General features: G+C 49.0%; 5 protein-coding genes across 5 annotated transcripts; 3 read left to right on the forward strand and 2 right to left on the reverse strand.

The window, feature by feature from the left end:
- Positions 1–601: 601 nt before the first annotated feature.
- Positions 602–4712, forward strand: F5B22DRAFT_2353 (uncharacterized protein). The gene is made up of 3 exons (XM_047969895.1): positions 602–979; positions 1058–4381; positions 4445–4712. The coding sequence occupies exons 1-3, from the start codon at positions 949–951 to the stop codon at positions 4477–4479; spliced, it is 3390 nt and encodes a 1129-aa protein (XP_047836133.1). The 5' UTR covers positions 602–948; the 3' UTR covers positions 4480–4712.
- Positions 4713–6475: 1763 nt separating this feature from the next.
- Positions 6476–7668, forward strand: F5B22DRAFT_2378 (uncharacterized protein). The gene has a single exon (XM_047969909.1). It carries the CDS (start codon positions 6728–6730, stop codon positions 7631–7633), a length of 906 nt encoding a protein of 301 aa, XP_047836134.1. The 5' UTR covers positions 6476–6727; the 3' UTR covers positions 7634–7668.
- A 1747-nt stretch (positions 7669–9415) lies between these two features.
- Positions 9416–9788, forward strand: F5B22DRAFT_640723 (uncharacterized protein; the record flags this gene model as incomplete). The annotated part of the gene is made up of 2 exons (XM_047977883.1): positions 9416–9581; positions 9676–9788. 2 exons carry the CDS (start codon positions 9416–9418, stop codon positions 9786–9788), a joined length of 279 nt encoding a protein of 92 aa, XP_047836135.1.
- A 695-nt stretch (positions 9789–10483) lies between these two features.
- Positions 10484–12834, reverse strand: F5B22DRAFT_2419 (uncharacterized protein). Its single transcript, XM_047969943.1, has one exon. It carries the CDS (start codon positions 12737–12739, stop codon positions 10694–10696), a length of 2046 nt encoding a protein of 681 aa, XP_047836136.1. The 5' UTR covers positions 12740–12834; the 3' UTR covers positions 10484–10693.
- A 1946-nt stretch (positions 12835–14780) lies between these two features.
- On the reverse strand, positions 14781–17071 carry F5B22DRAFT_640725 (uncharacterized protein; the record flags this gene model as incomplete). The annotated part of the gene is made up of 2 exons (XM_047977884.1): positions 14781–16931; positions 17027–17071. 2 exons carry the CDS (start codon positions 17069–17071, stop codon positions 14781–14783), a joined length of 2196 nt encoding a protein of 731 aa, XP_047836137.1.
- Positions 17072–17474: the final 403 nt, after the last annotated feature.

Below are 17474 nucleotides of genomic sequence, written 5' to 3' on the forward strand. Positions count from 1 at the left end.
GCCTTTTTTGTTTCAGCGCCAATCCTTCGACTTGACTATCGACTTACACCACCTTCATCAGTGATAATTCCTATACACGTACACACACATTCATTACGCATTGGATCATGGACTGATTGATGCGTTGCCGTGCATTGCCACCGAGCGCCGAATGTTGATGTCGACTCGGCATCTCCTTTGCATTCATCGCTGATTCAACATCCCCGATTTGCGTCGCCGGCCGTTTTCTCCTGCGCCGTGCCGACTGGATTCGTATACCACTCCCATGCTGTCGGCCCCAATGTCTCCAATTAGCCTCGGACCCCTGAATTGCCTCTGCCTCCAGATCGCATTCCACCCTGTCAACTCGCCTAGCATCTCGTAGAAGCCTCCGAACTTGCCTGGATCATCCAAAGCTTCCAATCCCATCTGTCCCTCTAATTCCCATCGAGCGAATCAACCGTCCTGGCGTGACCAACTTTAAACCGCTCCCCCCGCCGTCCGCGTGGGCCTCCATTGCGTCCCACGATGTCATTGAATGGCCTTGAAGACGTCAAGGTGAAAGAAGCCCACGAGGCTGCAAATGGCGAACCCGGTGGATGGTAAGGCTTCGTCCCGCGCTTCCCTTGTCCCATTCTCTGCTTCCCGTGCCACTTCCTTTTACCGGGTATACACCTACCTAGTGGATGCCGAGGCGAAAGAGGTATTCCCGGCACAGTCGCTTGAGCCTCTTTAGCCGTGGCCCGTACTATGACAACTCGTGCGCTGCCTTGATGACTTGAAAAACGCTGACGTACTGCCTTTGCGCGTAGGTTTCTTCTCAAGTACGCGAGTCGCGATGAAGTAGACATTCTAGGTACTGGTAGTGGTGGTATCTCCGACATACGTAATGCCATTGCAGAATATACAGAGCCTTCCCCACTGTATGGGTTCCTGAGATATAGGCGGAGGAGTGTAATTGTAAAATATATGCCCGAGAGCTGTTCGAGGCTTGTACAAGGTATAGGACACACGTGTTTTTGCTTTTTTTTCGAGGTGGCTTGATAGACTAACAGAGCGCGTGTTTGCTTGCTTTTAGCTCGCGCGGCCGTCCACTTTAATGCAGTCTGCGACCAATTCAGTCATAATACCACCTTCGAAATCACCGATGCTCACGACTTGAGGGATAGCAAGCTTTCGGCAGCTTGTTCTCTTCATGCTGCTTCGGGATCCCAGTCCTCTTCGAATAGTTCGTTGCGTCGGCGAAGGTTGAACGAGATTGCGGAGGAAGAGGAAGAGGAAGAAAGAGAAAGAAAACGACAGTCGGTTGTAAAAGAAGAGGCTCGCCCGTCGTCGTCCATATACTCGGAGAGGCCCGTCTCTCCTACAACGGTGGAACCTCCGGTCGTCCTGGACCCCCTCCAAATCGAGGACCCCTCAGCAACGACATTTGCTTCAACCAAGAACGTTCCGGATTTCACTGGAGCGCCAGCGCCATTGTCGCCTACCAAGTCCGAGTTCAATCGCCGCCTATCTACACAGTCAGCTCGGCTGGAGGTATATAGCTCTGCTTCCTATATGCAAGGGAGGAAAGTCAAACTTGGCCCACGACCCTCTTTAGATGCCCACAAGAGACCCTTGACTGCAGAAAATTTCCGCCCCATTGCCGCGCTTCCAGCGGGGTTCAAGTTCTTCAAAGCATCGAAGAAGGGCAAGTCGCAGGAGCACAGCGAACAAGCAGATTTTGCAACGCAGACAACTACACCAGTACCTGGGATGCTGTCACTGTCTACTGATGATCAACTTCCCCCACGACCTGCCACCAGTTCCGGAGCCTCTATTAAGTCAACGAACTCAATGGCGCCCGCGCGGGAAAACAAGATGACCCCTGAAAAGACTCGATTAATGAAGGCTATGAAACTCCGGGAAAAGAAGATGCAGGACGCCAAGGTAGAGCTATTAAATCTTAGCAAAAAGAGGCCCGCACAAAGTAGTGTTGGCGCAGCACCAAACACTGACTCCGAGAAGTCAGTTTCTACGAAGCCTGAAACACATTCGTTGGATACTGTTTTAGATTCTCACCCTTCCTCACCCGGTGCTGCTTCATCCACAGGCATTGGTGATTCCACGAAAGCATCCTCGATATCCGACTCGACTGATGAGACGATTCAAGCCTCCCAGGAACCAGAATTCTCAGACATGCAGAAAAACAACTTTGCACACCAGGCTATTACGTCACAAACTGAAACACCAGCGCACAATGTCTCAAATGGTCAAGTTATAGCAGATGCCGAGGAATTTGTTGAAATTCCAGGGAGCGGAATAAACATTTCACAATCCACAGCAGCCATGATTAGGAGGTCGATCGAACCTGATGAATTTGCTTCTACTGTTGACTTGAGAACAACCTCGGGTGACAGCCAACATCCTGGTGGATCGCATGGAAGCGGATTACCTTCTGGAGTCGACAAACCCAAATCCACCACTCAGTCTGACGAACAGTCTGCATTGTTTTCTAAGGAGCCTCAATCTTTGGCAGCATCAATATCACCAACAACTCCGAGCCTGAAATCGAAGTTCTCTAGGAAAGACATTGATGTTCCTACAGAGCTTACTCCATCGATTCTCGACAAGACGGCCGCCGCTCCTTCTGTGGCTGACGACTCTTCGCCCAAACAAGACTTACCACTGAGAAAAAGGCCGGAGATCTCATTGGCTTCCCCACCAAACCCTATCAGACCCAAGGCCTCAGTTGAACCGATTAACACTGACCTGCCGGCCAAAAGGGCATCTTCAACTGAACCTCCTGACCCATTGGATGATGATGCGTTGATGGACGAGTTGCAGACTGCTACTGTGCAAGAAGCAAAGTCGATGCTCGTCTCTAAATCTCCAATTACTCCAGTCTTCCCCAATTCAAGTAGTCCAACGAGAAAGAACGCGCCTCTGCCGCGTGCCGCATCTAACCCAATGCGTGGCTCACTTCTCATGCCCGTGGACATATCCCAGGGCAACGGTCCCAGAAGCGTTTCTTCAGGTGGTGCCGCATATTTGAATAATCTTACTCGTAATCCATCCAACGCAAGCATACAGTCAAAGAAGGGCAATGTGGGATCAAGCATCTCGCAGCGCATCAAGGCCTTGGAGGCATTGTCTGGTAACTCAAATGAAGACCGACCCAGGCCGGTGACGCCGTCTTCGACTTTCTTTACCGTTCGGAAACAGAGCACAAGGGAGCCATCGAAATCGCCCTCGGTCATGGATCGTGCAAGTTCGCTCACACGCCAACCACCGACGCCAGAGCGTTCGCGAGAAACGACGCCGGATGCGCCTAGCACGACCCGCGAGAGGTCAGGCTCAGTAGCCAGTAAACTAAACATGTTTGAGGGACAGAACGCGCCCCGAGGACGTCCTGAATCTATCCAGGTCACCGCCCGTATCATAAGAGGGGCAGGGTCTCCATTCGCCAACCTAGCCACTAGAAAGCCTAGTGATGTCGCCCCTGCGGAACTGAGGCAATCCACCTTGTTGGTAGACATCCACAGGGCCCAGTCTGTTACTCCCCAACCTTTATTGGAACGGAATCCCATTGCGGAGCGTCCAAAGACGAGCATTTCAGAGCTAAACGAACCAAAGCCGATACCTGAAGCTGCTGATAAGCAGGCGAGGCGGCGGTCGTCAATGAGTCTCATGAAGAATTTCATCAAGGAGCACGCTCCGTTAGGCAACAAGTCGACTGAGCAGTTAACTACCACACCTCCCACAGTTACAACCCCTAAATTCCCTAGTCCGCAATCACCGATAACCTCGCCTAGCTTTGCTCGACGCCTATCAACCTCGAGCCGCCGATCGTCCTTCACGCAAGAGGTAGACAATGCATTCATGTCTATGACGACGAGGTCTTCGTCTCGTGTCAGTGACAGCGGCTCAGCTGACGATGACAAGTCGTTGAGTGATAAGAAAAGCAAGAATCGCACCTCGCGCTTCATGCGGCGATTGTCTAATTCGTTTGGTGGAGCCCGCAAGAGCGGCAGCGCGGCCATCTCACCAACGGTGAAGGAAGAGGATGCGGACCAGCTCGAGAAGGCATCTATCATCGCCAGCCAGCAAGTAGCGTCGCCGACGATTGTTGCTTTCCTGGGCGATGTCAACGTACAATTCCCCGACAACCTCCTATGGAAGCGTCGTAGCATGTGTCTCGACGCGCAGGGCTTCATCTTCCTTAGTACAGTGCAAGGCGGCGCCACCAAGGGCAAAGACATTGCGGGAACGAAGCGTTTCCATCTCGGCGACTTCCGCCGACCCTATATCCCTGACGTCGAAGTCCAAGAACTACCCAACAGCGTCGTGTTGGACTTTATGGAAGGCTCTAGCCTTCAAATTGCCTGTGGCGATCGTGCAGGCCAGCAAAATGTCTTGCGCAGTAAGTGTCTCCGTGCCACTCCACCGTATCAATGCGTGTAGAACTAACGAGATGATGCTTTAGCTCTTCAAGAGGCACACCAAGGTTATGCGGCCTGAAGTTTGAGCGGACGTCGACTTCATTCCTACGGCGCAGGCCACACCATCAACCTTTATCATGACAGATACCCCAACACGCCTTTTCCTCTCCTCATTACATGTCCTTCATGGCGGTCATACTGCATTCTCATTTGTATAATCCGAATATGCCATGCACCTTACAACATTTTTCTTTACACGGGGCGGAAGCATGAAACTGGAACAAGCCCCCTAAAACTGGTGGATTTGATGGAGGTGGCATATCTGCTTATCTGCTCGACAGCATGTAATTCGTTTTTTTTTCTTATTCTTTTTTTTCTTTCTTCCTCGATGTCCCGCGGACATCTGTTTTCAAGTCATTAACTGTGATACCAACCATCCCTCCCCCCCGGTTCTCGTGTTAGATTATTAGCAGCAGCAGCAGCAAAGGTTTTTCGGTCGGTTATCCACGACACAAAAAGGTCTCGCGACTAACTACCTTAATTCATTACCACACAGCAAACACATATATGTGGAGGGAAATTAAGGAGAAGGCGCTTGTTGCTCGAGAGCAAAGCAAAGCAAAAAGCAAGTTGTTGTTTCCCCTACTGCATGGTATGAGCGATTTAGGGAACAAGACCCAACGAAGCAAAAGATTCTGTATATAATTGAATAAGAACAAGAGTAAGAGTAAAGAATAGGAATAATGGAGTGAAAGACGCCTGATTGGCGCGGAAGTATGGTTGAGATTTACTGATGCGATGCGGAGAGTGGTGAGGCGTGCGTGATGCTTGGGCATCTACCTATCTTTCTACCTACCTGGGTAGGTAGTTTCTACTTGCCCTGCCTTACCTATTTGATTTCTATTTTGCGTCCCATCGCATAAGTGAACTCAGCCCTACCTTACCTTACCTTACCTTACCTTGCCCAGTGCTGTATGTTGGAGGTGTTGGAGGTATTTTGGTTTACATTAATATCGTCATCGCATTTCCTTTAAGAGGTAATAAAGTGCTGAGAACTTGACATGGAATAAAAATGAAAGTTCATAGTCTCTGCATGGGTACATGTATTCGCATTGAGGTGCCTACCTATTATAAAGTTACCTAGGTAGGTGGCTATTGTTCCTGTTCAACCACCAATACCAGTATCAGGCGGAATGATAGGGCTGTGTTGGGGCTTCAATGCCTACCTACTGCCTAGGGCTGTACTTGGGTTAGGTACCTACTTACCTAGCAGAAGCCTACCGGAGTACATAGGTAGGTGGTACCGGAACAAGGAGACCCAACGGCTGGCTTCTTTGCATGCGCTGTCACGGTGCCTCTGTCCGACTCGGGCCCTGCAAAAGAACGAGAACGAATGTCTGCCCAAACAAGCACATTCTCGGGATGGCCGTGAATGACGAACATTTGAAGCGTTGAGGCCTGAACATCTCAAGCTTTGGTTTGCATGTAATTTTGTGTTAATGTGTTTGTTTAGGTTCGTCCCGATGCTTTTCCCGAGTCTACTATGCAAGGACCTAAGACAATAAAGTCTACTACTCTGTACATCTCAGACCCTTCCAAGCGCCAACGATCCGGGACTTGCGAGGTATTTCCATGTTCACCTACCTTTTTCGGCAATAGAGAGATCAGAGCGTACTTTGTGCTCGGGGATTGTGTCTTGTCATCTTTGATTCCACGATTCTCTACCTACCTACCTACCTACCTACGTGTCTGCCTATTTCACCTAGAATACCAATACCTTGGACCTTGTAGAACCTTGATCGCATCGCGCGGCTTACGGTAATCACATCGAAATAGATCTGTACAACCGGTACCTTCTCCCGAGGTGCATACCTACTTACTTCGTACATACTTTCAAGTTTCGCTACCCAGAACCTGCCTCACACATTCTCTCACTCACATTAAGCTCACCCCGCCAAAGTAACTTGACTGCTCCCTCCCTCCCTTACATACGACCTTGCAATTACGTCAGAACGCAACAAAACCCAACAGAGCCCCCAGCAAAAGAGATCAAGACACTGCTACTCAGCACCTAATCACCTTTCATCTACTTTAGAAGCAACATCCAAGATCCAAATCCACATACTACACAACCGACGACCTCACCGATCGATATCTTTGGATCCAAATTGTTAGTTCCCGGCCTCGCGCTTACAACCAAACGCCACTCTACCGCCCGTGAAACCGCGCGCTTGTCCGGCATCGCAGCGCAGCACACCAGACAAACAATCATTCCCGAGCGACTACAGATATATCGATATATCAACATATCCATAACAGAAATCACCATGGCGGCCGATATCTGCGCCCAGGGCATACTGCCAGACACCTCGGATTGGTATCACGGGGGGATAATACCCTCCTCACATGAGTCACATCAGCCAGCCCCACCACCGGCACCGGCACCACTGCTATCGCGCTGCTCATCCACCTCATCCCTGACATCGACATACTCAGTATGTAGTCATGATTCCTCGTCTACGACAGACTCGTCGTCGCCCGACGAGAGCTATCCCATCATCGGGATACTGAAAAAACCTAAACCTACTACTACTAGAAGGCGGGTTTCTAATAGCAAACAAGCGTCGTCGCAAGTTGACCATAGCAGCGCGCAAGAGGGTAAAAGTATTACTTGTAATACGAAATGTGGGAACGAAAGTTATCATGATGAAGAGCATACCAAAGGCGGCGCACAAGAAGAAGATGAATATTCCTGGGAGGAGGAAGAAGACGAAGACGACGATGCAAGCGAATGCGACATCATCTTCGAAAGACACGTCACATTTACCGAGCCCCTCGCCACAGATCTCGTCAGCGGTAGTCCCGTGCAACCCTCGCCACACTCGCGGACCGAGTGGACGGCGCGCAGAGCGAGGGAGTGTCTGGAGCGGATGCGGCTTGATGGGGGTTGGCTGGGTTGCGAAATTTACGAGGATGAGGATGATGATGGGGAAGGGCATGATGGTGGGAGAAGAGTGCAGGATGAAGAGAATGATAGTGAAGATGAAGATGAGGACGAAGATGATGATGCTAGAGGAGAGCGAGGAGGATCCGACGGAAAGGAAGTGGGAGTGGAAGATATACCTCTGCAGTCTGCAGTGCGTGGGAAGCAGACAGAGAAGACCAGAGATGTTAACGCTGGAAACGATTCAGTCCATCATCGGGTTCAGGAGATTCTCGCATTGCATATGTAGTCAACAAGCAGATTTACAGCACGAATATCATGATGATTATGATAGCGATTACGATTTGAGAAATGGCATTTAATTAAAAGTAAGTAAGTGAAGAAAGTAGAGGAAGGTGGAGGAGAGTGAGGAAGTAAGTGAACAAATGAATAAAAACACAACGAAACCGAAATTAAGCTTAGTACTATATTTCCCAAGTAATCAGTGAGTAGATAGATCTGTGAAACCACTCAATGACATAAATATCTATCGAACCTATAAGTCAAGCAAATCCGAATATGGATGGATAGATGTGACTGACTCACTACCTATGCGGCATGAAATGAAAAGGCATCGCTATGCTCGGTATCCTGTAGGGCAAGGCGATGTATGCCTACCTACCACCTACCTTTAATACCCTTTTTTAGATATTATTTTTATGATAATATATCGGCGACGAATAGATGGTATCTGTCGGGGGTCTGGAGACGGAGAACAAAGAGATACACTGCATATAAGCCAGAGAAGTCTGAATGAATACCTTCAGACTTCTGACCTTGTGCCACAATGAGAGTCTTACTGTTTCTTATACAGCCTTTCTAACGGTATCATTAAGCTACGACGGATGAAATCTGGTCGCAGACGATATAACCTATTTATCACTTCTCGAAAGAGAATGCGATCATATATGCAAGTGAGCACTTCTATTCATATTCTTGAACATTCTTATCTACCCAAGTAGATATATAATATTCTCGAAATATTAGGAACGCTGTAGTGGGTTACCTGAGGAGTAGGCGAGGTAGGTAGGTGACTGAATATATATTCTAATACTAAGGCTGGGCCTGCAGCTACGCATGATCAACATGTCCCAGCTACCACTCAAGTACATCACTCCGGACTGTTTATTTCTCCGAGATCCTGGGGATTTCCTAAGGGCATAGAATGAGATGATAAGATACCTACAGTAGATCGCTCGACTTTATATTTCTTACGTCTAGTTCGGCATTACGAGGCGAAACCCCGTTTCGTGTCGTGTGCGTATATTCGCACATATCAGCAAGTCAAATCGCATAAAGGGTTACAAACACAATACCTGGGTAGAGTCTAATCCAGATATTATAGACACATGTTTCCATGTTCTTCTTCCTACGTGATGTCGATATTTCCGAACGGGCTAAGACTTGACATGTTAATCTGAGATCTTCCTCTTAGTATGAAGAATATACCTTCAACCAATCACATACCGATCTCTAACTTTCCATCGCCTAATCCAGCAGCCACTATCGTAGTTTACCAGAACCGACCCCCGAATTAAAGGAACTAACTGTAGGGCTGTATCTCCCAACGAACCAGTTCGACAAACCCAAGTGATGACGTCATCATTCGAACCACACCATAATGCCCACTCGTCATCGCTCATCACAGCTATTCTTTGTCGGGACATGGGATAGACAGGGCTGGTGGGTTACACGGGGGAAACATGTGCTGCCTTGATCTTGTCCCAGACTGACGTATGTCTTATCCGTCATCAAAGATGTTGCCCAGTGGCGTGGCGTATGTGGTGTGGCGCAAAGCAAAGGGGCAGACATCACATCACGATCTCTTTCTTGCTTGCACTTATTTATATATTTATCTATATATTTAATTCATAGTATTTCGCTTACCTATTCCCAATAAACTTAAAATCTCCGAATAATCTAGATTCTCAGCGCAACATCTTCCGAGTATCATCACAACACGCTCTAAATAGAACACTCGACGATAAAACACCCTTCTCCGAATCCACGGTAAAAGCAAAACATAGCAAAAATGGGCGTAACATCCGGGATCGCACACCTCTTCCAATCCATAGTGGAGATGATCCAAGGCATCTTCGCGACAATCTTGTCGACCTTCAAGTTCGCGCTGAACGCCGTGGTGGACGTCTTCAGGGGCTTTGTGAATTTCGTCGAGGGCACGCTTGGTTTCGCTATTCGTGAGTTTACCAACCGCCCCTCCCAACATATAAATACTCTTTTTACTTTGAACTTTCTGCTTCGAAACGAAGAGATGACCAACTCCCGGCGCAGACAATTTCTTCATCCTCGGGACCGTGGCAGCTGTTGTCTTGGGCTATATGCTGTATTCGCAACAGCAGCAGCAGCAGCATCGCAAGGGCACGGCGACGGCGATCAAGAATTAAGCAAATCAAAGTAAAGCAAAGAAAACTCGCAAAGGAACTCGACTTATTTATCGGCTTGTGTGGTTTGAATGAGTCGGTGGTTCTTGTTGCTGCCACGACGACGGACAGCGCTGCGTTTCCTTTTACCGAGAGAAACACACACAGCCCACCTGCGAAGGAAAGGCCTTCTAATTACAGTCCCTTCTTTTTTTTATTATTCCGGTAACGGTGGTGTTGTATCGGATGGAATTCGCTTGGAATCGTTGGTAGTGGGATTAGGATAATATTACGGGCGGACATGATACCACGAAGTATATAATGTAAGCGTTGATTTGGCTTCGCGTGATGGATATTACGTGTACTATATATGCTGCTGTACTTCATTACGACTATAAACGGCATGAATACACGACTCTATCACAAGTGGTACTTGCTTTCATCTTTGAGAATTCTTGTGTACGACTAGTCTGATTGCACTATACATACCCCCCTGTCATAAGGAGCTCTTTTCACTAGATTATAGCTAGATTATGACTCTATTTTCCCTGCGTGATCTGATTTGCATGCATTCCTTGCGCTCAGATCGATAAGTCCGACGAAACTACGCGAGATCCAATTACTCCAAGTAATGTGACATGAAGTAAGTAAGTAAGTAAGTAAGTAAGTAAGTAAGTAAGTAAGTAAGTAAGTAAGTAAGTAAGTAAGTAAGTAAGTAAGTAAGTAAGTAAGTAAGTGAGTGAGTGAGTGAGTGAGTGATGTACGCATCCATTCTATCTAACAATACCTCTAACGATACTTGCTGCAAAGTTACCAGATATTCATACTCCCTCTCCTACTCATCCAATACCAACAACATGCCTTCTTCGCCTTACTTCTTCACTCTACCCAATAAACCGAATAATGCCCTATAAACCCAATCTTAAGAATCACTCCCTCGTCGTATTCCCACACGTAGGACACATCTTCTCCATCACACCACTCTTTCCACTTCCACCGCCCACACCGACATGTATACCACCCAAGTTTCCAAGACCAATACCAATCTCCCTCTCCCGGCGTCTCCCCGGCATCGCAAGACTAGGATGAGCGAACCTGATCTCTTCTTTCCCCGTTTCCGCCTTCTTGCAAGGATCATTGTCCCTCACTGTCTCTGTCTCCGTCTTGTAAGGGTCGTTGCGACGGGTAAGATATCTAGACCGATACAAGTCCAAAAACTCACTGGATTGCGCCGTCGGTGTCTGGGCGCGGATAACACGTCTCCAGAGCGCGCCCGCTTTATCATCATCTGCATCTGCATCTTGCCTATACTTTGACAAAGTAGGCTTAGACATGGGCGAGGAAGGGGAGCGATTCGGGGCACATTCTAGACAAGTGTCTGCCTTTTCAGGATAGAGCTTCTCTTCCGCTGTATTCGTTATTTCTGCTTCCCAATCGCTTTTGTCGTGCTGGGTATTTATATCCTGGGTACTGTCATTCTTTTGACCTTCGCATCCTCGATCGAGCATCTCCAGACAACTATCGTGACTCTCTTCGCTATCGCAGCGTTCGCTCTCGGTCTCGCCGCCTTCGACAGAGTCATGCCACACGACCGTCTTGCGCTTTCCTTTCTCTTTATCCCCTCCTATCTTCCGTCTTGCGCTTTCTTGTTCATTATCTTGTAGAATCGGATTCAAAGATTTTGAATTCCTGCGTGGCGTGGTTTTACCGGTGTTATCAGCCTCGATGATAGAAGAAGTCTCTTTGTCCTTTGAAATGCCCGCATACGCGCTGCGTAACCCTACGCCGCCAAGTCTAGAAGAAGGCTGTTGAAGGGGCTCGTCAGAGACGATAGAGGGTCGCTTGTGGGGTGTCTGTGTGGGACGTAAGGCAGTTGGGTCTGGCTTTATGTCAATATAACCCGACTCTGATTGCGGAGAACTATATCTTCTACTGTCATTATTGAGCATTTCCTCATCAGCACCCTCGCTTTGACATTGGGATAACTCTTCTGACAAATCCGAGTTAACCGACTCGTTTGCTTCTCTGTCATAGCTTCTTCGAGGCGGCGCTGGTTTTAAAATTGGTGCTGGGCCCGGGGATGGCGATATCGCTCCCGATCGAGGTGGTGGCATTAGGGGAGGAGTCAGACATGCAAACCGAAGAGGTGGACGCGCATCTGGATATGTCATTCCCACTCTTTTCTCATTTACTGCACTCTCTCTTACAATATCGTTCATCGGGTTTTCAGGAGTCTCACGGACCCCATTGTCAACTAATTGCCTCGCTCTGAAAGTCGAAGCGGGCGGGAAATGGACATCTAGAACGGAGCGCGGTGATGGATAACACTCCTCTACCTCTTCCATATCCTGATCTGGGCAATTCTTCTCGAGACAGTCTCCTTCTTTATCATTCTTACGCCCGAGCTCGTGAGTCCGAGGAAGCAGCCTCATCCATTTCGGCAGTGGTTTTGCCGGACGCGGTCTGAAGGCCGGGGAGCCCATGGGGTCAAAGATAGACACATACAGGGCTGCATCGACAGGGACTACGCACTCGAGTTTCGCGAAGCGTGGGTTCGCTCTATAGCGGCGGTAATGTAGTCTCGCCAACGTGTCTTCGTCTTCTTCGTCTCCTGTTCCCTCTCGATTGGGACTAGGGGGAGCTGTAACAATTGGAGAATGAGGAATATCGGGAGGAGGAGAAGACACAATATCCATGGAGCTATCGCCGCCCAGCAGACTCTGTCTATTCGCAATCATAGTCGTGGCGCGAGGACGTCGGATTTGGCTTATACCTCGACTCTTGCTCTTGCTGTTATACGTAGTCGCAGCATACCATAGAGCACGACTCAGTCCACCATCAACGAGATCAACCCTTCTCATGGCTCTCTCCACCAAAGCATTCCCATCCTCGTTTCCGCAAGCAACAGCACAATTCAGACACATCGGAATCTGCGTAATCTCCTTCCCTCCTCCCCCTTTTATTGTTCCCCCCATGACCACCTCTCCTTCATTTCCAACTTCTCTTGCCCTGCTCTCTTTTTTTTGATCAAATAATTCCCCAATCGCAGGCGCCGTAACGACTCTCTTATTCCCACAAAACAAACACCCATAGCACGCGCGATGCCAAAAGCACCACCCAAGACTAACGCACTCGTCCCCCTGGAACACGATCTCACCGCACACCTAACACACAGCGAGATCTAGTATGGCCTTAAAGCATTGCTCGCAGGTTAGCCGTGCCGACTGTCCAAGGACGTGGGGCTTGTCGCGGGTTAGACGCCAGCAGAAGGTGCATGTGAAAAGCTGCTTTCCATCTCCACTTCCATTTTGGTTCGGATGTTGATGATCGCCATTGTTACTTTCTCCATGATCAGGACGGGGCATGGTCTTGAATATATAGACAAGAAGGAAAAACGAGATTTCAGTTTCTGATATCGTAGGGAACGGCGGAGTTAGATAGATAGATAGATCGACCGATTGATTAGGATAATGAAATTCGGTGGATAGATAAAAGGGCCGTCAATATAGATAGAGGTAAGGGAGAGTATACTTCGCCGGATAAAGGTAATGTAAGTGACTTAGGGAAGTATCTAGGTAAGTACCTGCCCCGATGATGAAGAGGTAGCTAATATTGAGCAACGGCATGACGACAGGCAAGCAGAGAGGTAGATAAATGAGTAAAGAGGCAAGTCCAAGACACACACCAGACAGTAATAACACTCGATACACTCCACCAGAGCATGAACCGCCTACTTAGCCATCTTCGTTCGTCCTCACCGAAGACATTATTCACCAACCTAGAGATGAATATCCCAGGAGCTCTTCCCCATCATCTTCACCAGCTCCTCAGACCCAGGAAGCCATACTCACCTCCACACTGCATCAGGATAGCATGATACAACATACTAGACATCTCACGAAGCATTCACGACCTGTCCCGCGGATATAAAAGGAAGAGACGACTGATTACGTATGTAGGCAGCCATCGAATAATCTCCTTAATACCCTAATCTAGTTTACGTAAGCATGCCTACCTATCCAGGCGTTCTTGAGTACCATTCTCACTACAATACTCACTCGCACATCACTATAGCAAGAGAGGAGAACGGTCGGCAAACGACCGCGATATCTATGTACCTACCTACCTAGGCACCTAGGTAGTCTTCATTACATCTTGTGATATCCGTGCCTCTTCAACTTCAATGCATAGTATACTAATAACGCACGACTTAAGTACCCAACAGTCGCTTTGTTGAATAAACACCAAATCCATATCGCCAATCCCCGAGTTATCGCATTCTAATGTGCCCCCCAATTCGGCTTCTTCAGCAGAAAGATGTAATAGGCAAGTGCTCTATTATCATTATCAATAGAATCAATATATTCCCCCCTCCCTCCCATCTCCAAGTTGATCCTAAATAACGGACGAGCCCGGTATATTCATACAAGCAGAAGAATCAAGGAATGATAATTACATAATTACATTTTCTTCTCATCACATCCGCCAACACACCATAATCCTCATCATTCTCATCATATTCCACGCAGAGAGTCAAGCATATAATGAATATTCACAGTTACAATTGAATTCATCTCGAAGTAATTCATATCAATGTAATCCCCACAAACGCCAACCATGTCCCTAACCTTCAACCTTGAAGAAACTCCTTCCTTCATGTCCTCTAACTCCCCATGCCCATCCATCCACCCAACCAACCATCCATATCCCAAACAAACACACCTACCAACCAAACTCCATTTTAAACTATTTATACAGACATAGAATTATGACACATTCAAGTCATGTTCTATCACAAATCTTACTTAGCCCTTCTAACCCTACCAGTACACTACACAACAGCGTGGAGTACAGTAGAGCAAGGGAAGCAAGAGGGTAGCAGTCGTGGCCTTGCACTGATAGGCTCGAAGGACCATGTTCCACATAGCTAGCAATATCATGCCAGTTGAACATCATATTCCACAACCTCCTGACTTCATTTCTCTTTCTCGCTCACTCAAAGAGTCATCTCCGAACCTATCTCCGAATCTTAGGTTGCGCAAGCATATTCAACCGACTCAGACTCAACCCTCCCGTTTTCTTCTTCTTCTGCGGACTCGGCGTCGCGTTACCGGCCACAGCCTTCTTCACAGGTGATTCTTTGGCAACCATTTTCTGAGCTCCCAAATTCGGAGCCACCAGAGCATGCCCTTCAGGCGTATTCTTCCGCAGTTTCTTGCGTCCTCTCTTGTCTCCTTCGTCTGCCTCATCCTCATCGTCTGAATCGGCTCTATGGCGCTTCTTATTGCTCATTCCATGAGGAATACTCCTACGTCTCATAATAAGGGGATCACTATTCTCCTTATTTGGCGAGGTGGAAGGAAAAGCGCCGGGCATAGGGATCGAAGGAGCCGTCGATTTCCGAACCTGACGAAGGCTCGCCTGACCAGCCGCTGAACCGAATCCCTTCGACGACGGGGTATTATCAAGGCAAATGGTGTGATCACTTCGGAAAGTAAAGGTGCCTGGAACAGAAGATTCCTGGAGAGGAGGTTGGGGTCTGTTGTCCTCGTCATCAGCTCCGTAAGCTGAGAGATCAGGGTACTTGACCTCGCCCGCGGTAGATTGAGGTTGTTTGTTGACAGCTCCTTTGCCGCCAGCAACGAATCTGGGGGGCGCGATCTTCAAGAGCGTCGTGGATAGTGGGAGACTGGGCTTGATAGGTGATGGAGATTCCTGGGCGAGCGCAGCTTGCTTTGTATCCGGTGTGAAGTCGACATGGCGACCATGCTTTCGCCCCGGGGTTGTGAGAGGGACAGAAGGGAATATCTTATCCGTTACATTGGGTCTGGTGGGCGTCTTGATGGAAGTAGAGGGTGCAGGAATGGCTGACTTGGTTTTCGCTCCACTTGGTTGGCGTTTCAAAATAGATCTGAGTTTGCCGAACCGGCCAGGGGTCTCGACCTGTGCAGGAATCTTGCTGTTTTCGGCGCCTGTATCATTTGCCGTACTGAACATCTTCAAACCTCCAAAACCCTTCTTACTAGGTGATCGGGCCAGTGATGCCAGGTCAATCTTGCTAGGGGACCTGATTAAGGAAGTACCGACTTTCGCGGAAAAGCTATTGACCTTCTCCAAGTCTGGCTGACTGGGTGATCTGATAAGACTGACGGTAGGTGTCTTTAACGAGGTGAGACGGGCCAATGATGACTTTGTTGGAGTCATTAGGCTGCCAAGCGTCTGTGAACGGGGAATGCCACTACGCAGAGAATCGTTGCCGCTGCTCTTGGGCCGCGGGATCGAGGTTCCATCTCTAGATACGGGACGCAGGGTAGAGGCATCATCCTCGATGCGTTGCCGAATACGTTTTGAAGGGTGCTGAGATGCAGTACGATCCTTCTCTACGTATCTGGGTAGAGGACGCGGTGTGCTCTTGGGGCGGGCCGAATCAGGCTCGTCCAGATTAGCTTTGGATTGGCTGCGTTTGATACCCTGTTTAAGGGGAGTTGTTGGCTTGGTGGCAGAAGCGCATCCCTTGACGGGTGTAAACCGGCCTGGAGCAGCACGGAATGATGAGGCATGTCCTTCGATAGAGTCCATCTTCTTGAATTCAGCCATGTGAGCAGCACTAAACCGGCCGGATTTTCCCCTGGCGGTTGCGATCCTGCGACCCTCAGCTTCTCGCTGTTCGGCCCGCTCGCGAGCACGTTCAGCAACAAGTTGAGCCTTGATCGTGGCAGTCTCTGGTTGGAGAGAGGCTATCATTTCTCGGGCTTCCGGACCAAGCTCCTGGTCAGCACCAGGCCGAACAGATCGGAATGTGAAGTCGGATGTTGGGGCTGCTGGCGTCTTTGAAGGGGTGTTCTGGATCATGGTTTGCGTGGGAGTCTGGCTGTAGTCGATGTCGGTGAAGCCATTTCTCAAACCAGATGAAGGAGGAGCCATGGTGGGATGGACTTTGCTGGGGTGCATCTCGGACATGGCGAGCTTCAGCGGCATCGAGGTCGAGGGCGTGGCCGGGTTAGGCATGGGTGAAGACATGGTTCTACTGCTAGAGCGCCTTTTCTTCTTGCTGTGGCCGTCGCCACCGGTGCGGGTGACGCGAGTAGGGGTCTCATTGCCGAGCTCATCTGGCTCATTGAATTCGGCAACAGAGGTCAGTTGTGGCGCAGGAGAGTCTCTGCTTCTCTGTTTGATGCTAAGTGTTAGTGGTGGAGATGTGGTGAAGATGCGGTGAGAGGTGGGCGCGCGCGAGGTTTGTTTATCTAGCAGTGTTTACTTACCTTAGAAGCCGAGGCAATGCGCGCCGAACGGCGGCATCGAGCCATCTTGATCAGCGGTGTCGAAGTGTATTCGTGTGTGTAGAGCTATAGTTGGTAAAGGCAAGGCCGGCGACGACGAAGGCCAAAGACAGTGATAGTCGATAAAGCGGTGTCTCGTCGAGACGGGACAGATGGGGCGATAATGGAAGGGATGTGAGACTTAAGAAGGGACGGCGCTATGATAGCGAAGATAAGATGGGGGGAGTGGAATGTGATGTCACGAGGTACACACACTTCCCACACACGACGTCAGATGGTTAATTCAATGAAGCGATATCATCAGCATTGTTGGTCTAGGGCTGGATTTGAGGGTCGTGGAGGACCGGCAAAAATGGGCGGAGAGCTGAGCGTTGTTCCTTGGGAGACAACGTGACGCTCGAAAAGAAAACAAACCACCAAGAGCGGTAAA

This window comes from Xylaria bambusicola, assembly GCF_022495145.1.
Source record: "Xylaria bambusicola strain CBS 139988 unplaced genomic scaffold F5B22scaffold_1, whole genome shotgun sequence".
Classification (NCBI taxonomy): domain Eukaryota; kingdom Fungi; phylum Ascomycota; class Sordariomycetes; order Xylariales; family Xylariaceae; genus Xylaria; species Xylaria bambusicola.

Coding starts and splice junctions, on each gene's coding strand:
- F5B22DRAFT_2353 (XM_047969895.1), top strand. CDS start 949: ATGCCCGAGAGCTGTTCGAGGCTTGTACAAG. Junction 980..1,057: donor CTGTTCGAGGCTTGTACAAG/GTATAGGACACA, acceptor GCTTGCTTTTAG/CTCGCGCGGCCGTCCACTTT. Junction 4,382..4,444: donor CCAGCAAAATGTCTTGCGCA/GTAAGTGTCTCC, acceptor ATGATGCTTTAG/CTCTTCAAGAGGCACACCAA.
- F5B22DRAFT_2378 (XM_047969909.1), top strand. CDS start 6,728: ATGGCGGCCGATATCTGCGCCCAGGGCATACTGCCAGACACCTCGGAT.
- F5B22DRAFT_2419 (XM_047969943.1), bottom strand. CDS start 12,739: ATGGGGGGAACAATAAAAGGGGGAGGAGGGAAGGAGATTACGCAGATT.